Below are 11113 nucleotides of genomic sequence, written 5' to 3' on the forward strand. Positions count from 1 at the left end.
CCTGTGCAGCAGCAACCGTGGCATTCAGAATCATGGGAATGTCTAGAGGCATCTAGGTTTCACAACTGTTAAGAGCTGGTGAAGAGAAGTCTGATGGGTGACATGAGTGACTAGTCACAGAATCATAGAGTTGGAAGAAACGACAAGCGCCATCCAGTCCAACCCCTTGCCGTGCAGGAACTCTCAGTCAAAGCATCCCCAACAGATGGCCACCCAGCCTCTATTTAAAGACCTCCAAGGAAGGAGACTCCACCAGTCTCCATTGAGGAAATGTGTTCCACTGTCGAACAGCCCTTACTGTCAGGAAGTTCCTCCTAATGTTGAGCTGGAATCTCTTTTCCTGTACCTTGCATCCACTGTTGCATGTCCTGTTCTCTGGAGCAGCAGAAAACAAGCTTGCTTCCTCCTCAATATGACATCCCTTCAAATATTTAAACAGGGCTATCATATCACCTCTTAACTTTCTCTTCTCCAGGCTAAACATACCCAGCTCCCTAAGTCTCCCTCATAGGGCATCATCATCATCATCATCATCATGAAACTTTATTTATATAGTGCTGTAGATTTATGGTTTCCAAGCCATTCACCATTTTGGTCCCCCTCCTTTGGACACACTCCAGTTTCTCAACATCCTTTTTGAATTGTGGGGCCCAGAATTGGACATAGTATTCCAGGGGAATACAGTATTCCAATTTGTGGTCTACTTGCACTCCTAGATCCCTTTCACACGTATAAGTCTCCTTAAGCCAGGTGTTCCCCATCCTATATCAATGCATTTCATTTTTCTGCCCTAAGTGCAGTACTTTACATTTTCTGTGTTGAATATCATTTTGTTAGCTTTGGCCCAACTTTCCAGTTTATTCAGGTGATTTTGAATTTTGATCTTGTCCTCTGGGGTGTTAGCTACTCCCCTAATTTGGTGTCATCTGCAAATTTGATATGTATGCTCTTAATTCTGTCATCCGAGTCATTGATAAAGATGTTCAAAAGAATTGGGTGCAGGACAGAGCCCTACTGGACACCCCACTGTTCACTTCTCTCCAGGATGAAAAGGAACCATCGTCTGAAATTACAGGAGGGTAGGTTTCGACTGAACATTAGAAGGAACATCCTGACAGTGAGAGCGGTTGAACAATGGAGCCAATTGCTTGGGGAGGTGGTGGGGTCTCCTTCTCTGGATGTCTTCAGAAAGAGGTTTGGCAGCTACCTACCGCTTTAGCTGGAGGTCCTGCACTGAGTGACTCAGGACTCCAACTCTACAATTCTATGACTACAAAGGGAAGGCTGAGATCCCGTAAGCAGAACCTAGTAGCGAGTCTACAGTACAAGTAACCATCCATTGGGCAACCTGTTTTCACAGACCCATGGCAAGACAAGAAAAGCCTCATCCCCCAAACTCCAGGGAGGGTTCAGCTAGGACGCCTACCTCCATGGTCTACTCACCTCCATCTCTCCTCTGGGGCCAAGTGTGATAGTTCAACCTAGGAGAGACAAGAACCATCAAAGTGTCACCATTGTGTACAGAGAATTATGCAGTCAACTACCCCGACAGTCATAATAATAATAATAATAAAGTTTATTTCTATCCCGCTTTTCCAATTTGATCAAAGCGGCGTACAAAATTCATATAAAATAAATAATGATCAGTACAATCAATAAAACAATATATAAAAACAGCATATAAAAAACTAATACTCAGCCAGCTGAGTGGGGGAATCCAGAAACATGTCGCAGTCGATACCAAGATACTGTAGAGGGAAAATAACCAAAGTCACATCTCATGGGGGGAAAGCTTGGGAAAAGAAGAAGGTTTTGAGATTCTTCTTAAAAAGGTCTAAAGACGTGGTGGAGCGGAGCTCATCAGGGAGATTGTTCCATATTCTTGGGGCTGAGATGGAAAAGGCCCCTTGCAAGGTCCTCACATATTGCACAGTTGGGACCTTTCATGGCTTGGAAGAGAGCGGTGCAATCCTGAAGAAGGACCAGGGGGACAAATGTATTTATTTACTTAATTTACATCCCACCTTTCTCCTGACATGGGACCCAGATTCTGCCTTAGCTCTCCTAAAAACATGCTCTCCGTGCTTTTCAACCTGAGGTTGAGCAGTAAACTGAAGATGTCATCTTGGGACCTGGGCAAGGACAAAGGTGGGATGGACAGATAGATGAATCGATTGATAGGTAAAAATCCCAGGACTCCACAGGGTGTAACCATGACAGTTAAAGTGAAATGATAGCTGTGTGCAACTGTGTTGTGTGAATGGGATCCTGGACAAATGTTATGATCTATCAGTCATCAAGTCAACTTCGACTTAAGGTGACTCCATGACCAAGAAGACCTCCAAGTGACCCTGTCCGTAGCCTCTCTTCTCAGGTCTTGCAGATGCGAGCAGCCTTGTGGGTTCCTTGGTGGAGTCTATCCACTTGTAGCTAAATGGTAGTTATACACAGTTTGTAAACATCAGCGACAACTTCCCAACCAGTTGTACAGTTCCTTTACTTGTAATAACTTTATAATGTAAAACCGAATACAAGAGGTAGAAATGTAAAGATTTAAGCGTCACCAGTAACTACAAATTTCAGTGCAAGAATCTCAGAAATATGTTTCTATGCAAGTGTATTTCTTATCTAAATATATAAAGAATGCAAGTATAACAGAAAGACATCTGTATGCAAAAATAACCAGATGTAATGGCAGGCTCAAGCACATATTTCTGGCAGAGAGTGCTGCATCTCTGCTCCCCAGCTGGACCCTTATGTTGGATTCCGTCACCATCACAATGCATGCCTTCAAAGACTCCAAACACTGAGTACCCTTTGCCTTTTGACATTCCTTGAAGTTGCTATCAATAACTATCCTGCCATATCACCAATATCCCTTTCTTCCTTACAAGGTAAGTTCTAAGCATGCAAAAGCATGGGGCATCTTTGAACCTTGCAGCCAAGCTTAATTTGCTGAAGGCGTTTGCCTATCGCCTCTCAACCCACCAGGGCCCTCTGCTGCCAGCTCCGCTTGGTGAACCTGCTGGCCAAGAAGCCAGCCTTCCTGTGCTTACAGCTCTGGCTCCTTCTCTTGCAATACGGAGGAAGGCAGCTTGCACTCTTTTACCTTGAAAGAAGCGAACTTTGTTCTAACACATTCCAGCTTGGCATCGTTTCCCCATCAGTACTGTGGAGGACTAGGATTCTGGGAGATCAGGGTTTGAATCCCTGCTCAGCAATGGAACCACATTGGGTGACCTTGGGCAAGTCACAATCTCTAGCCTTAGAGGAAGGCAATGGCAACCCCCTTCTGAAAAAAATCCGACCAAGAAAACCTTGTGATAGAGTTACCCTAAGTTAGATTGAATACAAAGGCACTAGGGGACAGTGTTGTGCTTTGGCTGGAATGTTGAACTAGGAAACCAAGAGACCAAAGTTCAGATCCTCACTCAACTAAGGAAACCCACTGGGGAACCCTGGGCCAGACACACTCTCTCAACCACAGAGGATGGCAATGACAGCAAATCTTCTCTTAAGAAATCTAGCCACGGAGAGCCTAAACTGCAGTTGCCAGAAGTCAGAGACAAAGGCATCTAACATCGCAACAGATTTCCTAAGATGCATTTTGCAACTCTCTCTTTTGATCGGGAAAGCGAAGCAATTAAGCAATATCTGTCCCACGAAACTCACTCAATTGGCAAAACTGACTCTGGAGACTCTTGCAAGCTGAAAACAGGACCATCCCTGGCGCCACTCCATCTTGGAGCCCAAACAAGCAGAAACCAGCCTGTTTTGCAACAAGGCGAACCTATCACAGGGTTTTCTTGGTAAGACTGGTTTAGAGGGAGCTCGCTTTTTACCTTCCTCTGAGGCTGACAGAGTGTGTGACTTGCTCAAAGTCACCCAGTGAGTTCCCATGGCTGAACGGGGATTCGAACCCTGGAAAACAAGAGTCGCAGTCCAGTGCTGAAGTCACTACACCGCTCTGGCTCCACAGATTGATAGGTACACACAAAAAGGAGAAAAGGAGGGGGGAGAAAGAAACAGGTAACATTCACCAGCGATATTCCACAGCCATCGAAGCACAGAAATGCTTTCACCTGGCAATGTGATACCAGTTAGAAAAGAATCGCTCTGTTGGTCTGTTAACCTCTTAGGCAGAGATCCTATCTGAGGCTGGCGTTGCGGAAAGTTCCACCAATGTACTTTTGCTGGAGGTTTTGGTAGGAGAATGACAGCTGGATGTCAGAGAAAGGGGACAGAGGAATGTTCCTGCTGTGCCCTATGGGCAACTGGTGGGCATTTGGCTCAGGAAAGAGGAGTTCTGCCCAGGCAGCATTGCAAAGCTTGGCAGAAAGCGTTGTGTGAGGAGCGAGGGATGGTTCATCCCATTACTTGGGTCCCAACCTATGATGGGAAAGGCTGGGTACCAACTCAATAAATAAGTAAATCTCCTGCCCCAACACCCAGCAGTGGTACTTACGCTGGTATAACTCCCACCGATCCACCCCAGTTTTGCCACCGTAAGTCACAAGAGGATACTGGACACGGTCTAGTGCAGCGATTCCCAAACTTTGGTCCTCCAAGTATTTTGGACTTCAACTCCTAGTAGCCCCAGCTGGCTTAGTCAAAGATCAGCAAAACTAGGAGCTGATGTCCAAAACATCTGGAGGACCAAAGTTCAGGAACAGCTCGTCTAGTGTAAACTGGGGAACTGTTGTTGGGATAAATGTATTACGTTACGAATAACCAAACCCACTCTTACATCAGCCATCTCAGTTCTTCAAGGCCCAGCTTTTCTTCCACAGGGGGAAAATCCCTCCCATTGGGCTTCCATGAAAGCCAGGGGCATCTGGATCCAGCACATTCCTGAGAAATCTACAGAATCTTCACAGCTCCATGTATTCCACCTTCATTTATTATGTCACCACCTGAGGAAGGGGCAGGAAAGATTCTCTAGGGCTTCGAGAAATGGTCCCCGCAAATCCCCTTTTCAAGTGCCCCGTTTGCTTGGCATACATTTTTTGTTAACTGCACTCGAGTTGATCTCGACTCATGGGAACCTTCTGGATGAGACCCCTCCAAGACCCTCTCTGTCCTCTGCTGCTCTGCTGAATTCCTGCAACCCCATAAAACCCATAGTGACCTCCTTGATAGAGTCCATCATCCTCCATCTGGCCTGTGGCCTTCCTCTCTTCCCTCCAACTTTCTCAGCATTGTGGCCTTTTCCGAGGAGTCCTTCCTTTTCATGATGTGTCCGAAATAAGATGGCCTCACTTTGGTCATCTTGGCTTCTTCCAGAGAGGTTTCTGGCTTGATCTGCTCCGGGACCCATTTGTATGTCCTTTTGGCTGCTGTCCATGGGTCATCAGCACTCTTCTCCAGCAACACATCTCAAATGAATGGATTTTATTCCTATCTCCTTTCTTCACTGTCCATCTCTCACATCCATCCATGGAAATAGGGAATACAATGGCTTGTGTGATTCTCACTTTTGTGCTCAGTTGTGTATCTGTGCATTTTAAGATCTTTCCTTATTCTTTCCTAGCCACGCTCTCCTTTCTTAGTCTTTTTCTGATTTCCTAACTGCAGTCCCCATTTCTATCGACATTTGATCCCAGGTATGGGAATTCTTTTATTACAGTACTTCTATTTCTTCTTTGTCTCGGTTGAACTTATGAAGATCCTTGGTGGTCATTATTGTTGTTTTCTTTATGTTCAACGTTAAGATTGGCTTTGCACTTTCTTCCTTCATCTTCCTTAGTCATTGTTCCAGGTCTGTGAGGTTTTCTGGTGGTCTACAGACGTGGACGCAGGATTATTCCAGGTAAGGCCTGACCAAAGCAGAATAGAGTGGCTATTACTTAGAATCATAGAATCATAGAGTTGGAAGAGACCCCAAGAAGGGCTCTGATCCAGTCCAACCCCCTTCTTCTGCCATGCAGGAAATCCAAATCAAAGCATCCCCAGCAGATGGCCATCCAGCCTCTGTTTAAAGACCTCCAAGGAGGGAGATTCCACTACACTCCAAGGAAGGAGTTTGTTCCACTGTCAAACAGCCCTGACTCTCAGGAAGTTCCTCCTAACGTTGAGGTGGAATCTCTTTCCCTGTAGCTTGCATCCACTGTTTCGTGTTCTAGTCTCTGGAGCAGCAGAAAACAAGCTTGCTCCCTCTTCAATATGACATCCTTTCAAATATTTAAACAAGGCTATCATATCACCCTTTAACCTTCTTTTCTCCAGGCTAAACATCCCCAGCTCCCTAAGTCTTTCCTCATAACGCATGGTTTCCAGACCCTGCACTATTTTGGTCACCTTCCTTTGGACATGCTCCAGTTTCTCAATGTCCTTTTTGAATTCTGGTAACCAGAACTGGACACAATATTCCAGGTGGGGCCTGACCAGAGCAGAATAGAGTGGGACTATTACTTCTCTTGATCTAGACACTATACTTCTATTGATGCAGCCTAAAATCGCATTGGTCTTTTTAGCTGCTGCATCGCACTGTTGACTCATGTTCAACTTGTGGTCTACTTGGACTCCTAGATCCCTTTCACATGAATAAGTCTCTTGTTCAGCCAGGTGTCCCCCATAGTCCTATATCTGTGCATTTCATATTTCCGCCCTATGTGCAGTACCTTACATTTCTCCGTGTTGAATTTCATTTTGTGAATTGTCTGCACAAGGTAGAAGACAGTAGGAAAAGAGGAAGGCAGAACTACAAGTGGAGAGACTCAATGAGAGAAGCCATGGCTGCCCTGAGTTGGCAAGACCTGAGTAGGGCGGCTGATAACCAGGTGACTTTGGGAAGGCTCTCATAGACAGGGCTGCCATGGTAAATGACAATGTAAGAATTGGACCAGAAGTCTTAGGTTTCTTTTCCTGGGATCAGGGAGTGCAGCCACCTCTAAAAGGGCAATGTACTCATGCCTGCTCAAAAGTTGGAATCTCTGAATGCAAAAAGCACTTGAACAAATTTTCCCAAGAAGACTGTGTTCAGGTCTGCAGCCTGAGAGAGCCTCCTAAGCATTCCTCTGAGGAAATAGGAGACTGAAGCAAAGGCTGAGCCAGAAGCTCTGAACAAGAGCCCTTTTATTATGCGCTACGCTATTTTCCAGCCTAACCTTATAGTCCAACCAATTTTTTCTTTAAGAAAGAAAGCCGTTGCCTTTTCTTTGTTTGAAATCTTCACCCGAAGAAACAAACCACTCTTCCTGCCCTTGTTTCAAATTCTCACTTGCAAGATGTGCCCAGGGTTTGTCTCTGCACCTGTTCAGAGCAGAGCCCAGGCTCCTTGGAACCCCTCATCAAAAACTAATTTTGCAATGAGGAATCACTCCAGAGGCAGGTTTAAGGAGCCCAACAGTAAAGCCTTTCAAGAACAGAGGAAGCAGGGCAATCCACTGGCAGATGGACGACTGAGCCTATTTTGGGATTCCAGCAAGAAAAGTGGGAGTAGGGGACTTTAATGTAATCCTCCGTGCGTGAGCGCACCCGCACGATCCCACAGGAGGGATGAGTCAAGCTGGAAGCGTCAAGAGATGCATAACGCGCCCTCAGGCTTTGCAAATTTCAGATGCAACCAGTGGGTTCCAGAGATTCTGTATCCAAAAGGAGACCTTGTTGATGTTGTGGGCCTTCAAGTCATTTCTGATATGGTGACCCCATCACAGAGTTTTCTTGGAAGCATTTATTCAAGAGGGGGGGGGGGGGTTGCCCTTGCCATCCTCTGAGGCTGAGAGAATGTGATGAGGCCAGGGTTACCCAGTGGCTCTCCAGGGCTAGGCAGGGAATTGAATCCTGGTCTCCAGCGCCGTAGTCCAACACAAAGACCGCTGCACCAGAAAGCACAAGGCTAAAGGGAGGTCCACCTGCAGCGTATGTGACATAGGTGTAGTCCGACAGGAGCTTACCTTTCAGAGGAAGAAAGGACAAGTGAAGAGGAGAGAACATACGGCAGCAATGAGAAATCAAGACCAGCCAAGCGGCTGCAACTCGATAGTGCAGGCAGAGCAAGGCTTGCGCCAGGTCTCCTGTTTACAGTTACGTGAGAGAGAGAGAGAGAGAGAGAGACGGCCAACTTTCTCCACTTTGACTCATGACTGTTTCCCTCACCCAGTGCTAAAATGTAGTTTAAAAGGGCTAGGCCACTGCAGTTACCTTAGAGGTACTAAACATGGCCAGCAGTAAGTGGGGCTCCCAGTGACTTACACACTCCAAGGTAGTTTCACACACATACGAAAGTTGCCCATCTTGGCTAGGAGGCCCAATAGCACCCAACATTCACTTTCAAACGCAGGCGCCCCATGGCTGTTCTTTCCATGTTTCATTGTTCACCATGTATGTGTTTCTATTTAGTGCATGTTGTGGCCCTGCAAACATGTTTCCCAGAGACTTCCGGACCTTTTGGGCTATGAGAAAAGCTCAGGAATGATTTATCAGTAAATCTGTTTGGGAGCTGAGATGAGGAAGAGTCCCAATCCCAGGTCCATGGTGGCTGTTATTCTTTTTGCATCTAACCCAAACTACTGTGACCCTACTCCTTCCTCCCAAATGACTGCAAAGGATTAGGTACTGACCTATTCAGAAATAATCAACTTCCATGTCTAGCAGGCTATGTATGCATCTTTGCAGAGGAGATGCACATGAGATCCAGGCATGGTGAATGCTCTAAATGTCAGTTGCTTCTGCTTCAGAAAATGGAAGATATGGAATTCAAATCTGGGACATAATACCAACTAGGGACTGCCAGTTTCCTTGCCATTTGTGGAGCTGGCAAAGTCAACAGGTGACTTGAAAGGCTATACTTTACTCTGAAACCTGGAATGTACCTCTCTCCCATGAATAATAAACAGCAGCTCTGGAAGTCCCTTCTGGCCAAGGGAAGCTCTCCGGACGAGACAGATGTCTCTCTCATCTCTGCTGTTGTTAATTACTGTCAAGATGACTTCCACTCATGGCAACCTTACGTATGACAGGCCTCCAAGTCACTTGGGAGAAACAGCTGTGTTCAGGTCTTGCAAAGTCACTCATCTGTCCCTGCCCTAAAAAAGAAAGGCCTTTGACTGGAGATACTTCTGCATGCAAACTGTGTCTAAGAATGACCACCAAGAAATACCTGGAGCTGTAAGAGGAAGGCAATGGCAAGTCACCTCTGAGTATTCCTTGCCTAAAAAACCCTTATGAAATCCACAGCGTCACCATACATTGACAAGCAACTACAAGGCAGGCACACACTCATATAATGTCCTAGCAGCCTCTTCTATGGTAACCTTTTTGTGCATTTAATGTGCTGCTTTAAGTGTGGCCCTCCAGCTCCCATGGTCTCTTGCCCTTGGTTACGTTGGCAAGGGCAGAGAGGAAGTGCACTTGGAGGACATCTGGATGGCCATGGGAACTCCCAATCACCTGTGAGCAAGGCACAGCTCTGACTGCCACCCAAGGGCCTGCAATCTAGAACCCTAGAGCTGGAGGACACCACAGGGACCACGGAGCCCAATCCCCTGCCATCAGGAACCCGAACCAAAGCACCCCTATCCAGCCTCTGTTGAAAAAGCTCCAAAGGAGACTCCAAGGAATCAGCGTCTTCCACTGTCAAACAGCTCTGACAGTCAGGACGTTTCATGGAATCACAGAGCTGGAAGAGACCCCAAGAAGGGCCCTGATCCAGTCCAACCCCCTACTTCTGCTATGCAGGAACTCCCAATCAAAGCATCCCCATTGACAGCCTCCGTTTGAAGACCTCCAAGGAGGGAGACTCCACTGCACTCCGAGGAAGGAGTGTGTCCCACTGTCAAACAGCCCTGACTCTCAGGAGGTTCCTCCTAATGTTGAGCTGGAATCTCTTTTCCTGCAGCTTGCATCCATTGCTCCATTGGGTCCTTTTCTCTGGAGCAGCAGAAAACAAGTTTGCTCTCTCCTCAATATGAAATCCCTTCAAATATTTAGATAGGGCTCTCATATCACCTCTTAGCCTTCTCTTCTCCAGGCTAAACACCCCCAGCTCCCTGAGTTTTTCCTCAGAGGGCTTCATGGTTTCCAGACCCTTCACCATTTTACTCGCCCTCCTCTGGACACATGGCTCCAGTTCCTCAATGTCCTTTTGGAATTGCTTTGCCCAGAACTGGACACAATATCATTCCAGGTGGGGCCTGACCAGAGCAGAGACACTAGACTTCTATTGATGCAGCTTAGAATCGCATTGGCTTTAAATATATATATATATAAAATACAAAAATAAAATATAATAATAATATAAGAATAAATATAAAATTATATATTATATATTTATAAAAATAAAACATGTAATAATAATATAATAATAAAAACAATATTACACACATCTCTCTCTCTCTCTCTCTCTCTCTATATATATATATATATATATATACTATATAGATAGATAGATAGATGGACAGATAGATAAAACTACAAATCCCAGGATTCTCTAGTCAAACGACAGCCATGGCATTTAAAGCGGGTTCAAACCGCGTTAAACTCCGCAGTGCGGACGCCGCCTGGGAGGCGCTGAGGAGGGCTTTATCCGTCCCGGCGGTGACTGAAGGCGCCTCCACTCACCTCTTCGGCGTCGTGCTCCATCGGGGCCCCAACCTCCAGCTCCACCACCGCCGCCATCTTGCCCATTCGCCAGCTGGGCAATTCGCTTCCGTCGACGCCCACCAATCACCTCCCGCCGCCGGCTACCGCTCCACCAATCGCCGCGCGGAGGCGTCCGACTCCGAGGTTCCTATTGGTCTAGGTGGCTCTTAGGGCGGGACCAAGCGCGCATAGAGGGAGGGCTAAGAGGCCGGTCAAAGGGATTGAGGGAGCGTCGTATACGTGCGGTGCTGGTTAAAAGACGAAAATGGCAAGCGAACCGGCTTCAGAACGGGTGGTTTCGCCGAATCACCTGCATACACTGCATCTGATGGTCACAGAGGAGTAGATCTGGAGAACCGGGTTGTAGAGAAGCGCTGCCCTAATTTACTCTTTCTGTGGTGGTTATGAATTTATGGACCGTCCCTCACCCAGTGCGCCCGCCTCGCCTGTGATATGAGGCTGAGGGAGAAACGAGGCGGGGCGAGCGGAAAGACTACAACTCCCGGCACGCCCCGCGGCAGGTCTTGTCAGA

The 11113-nt window shown here is 46.7% G+C and overlaps 1 protein-coding gene across 2 annotated transcripts in view; it reads right to left on the reverse strand.

Annotated features, from left to right (window-relative positions):
- RNF121 (ring finger protein 121) overlaps nucleotides 1-10642 on the reverse strand; it is a 34482-nt gene extending 23840 nt beyond the window's left edge. Inside the window, exons 1-2 of one of the 2 annotated variants that reach the window (XM_042458120.1) lie at nucleotides 4748-5238; nucleotides 1444-1481 (exon numbers count right to left, since the gene is read on the reverse strand). In XM_042458120.1, coding sequence (XP_042314054.1) covers nucleotides 1444-1481; nucleotides 4748-4756 — 47 coding nt within the window. In that variant the 5' untranslated portion in view covers nucleotides 4757-5238. Of the gene's footprint in view, nucleotides 1-1443; nucleotides 1482-4747; nucleotides 5239-10560 lie in introns of those variants that run through there. The other variant, XM_042458118.1, reaches the window with a different exon arrangement.
- Between the last annotated feature and the right edge of the window lie 471 nt (nucleotides 10643-11113).

The sequence above is a fragment of the Sceloporus undulatus genome, chromosome 3 (genome assembly GCF_019175285.1).
Source record: "Sceloporus undulatus isolate JIND9_A2432 ecotype Alabama chromosome 3, SceUnd_v1.1, whole genome shotgun sequence".
Taxonomy (NCBI): Eukaryota; Metazoa; Chordata; class Lepidosauria; order Squamata; family Phrynosomatidae; genus Sceloporus; species Sceloporus undulatus.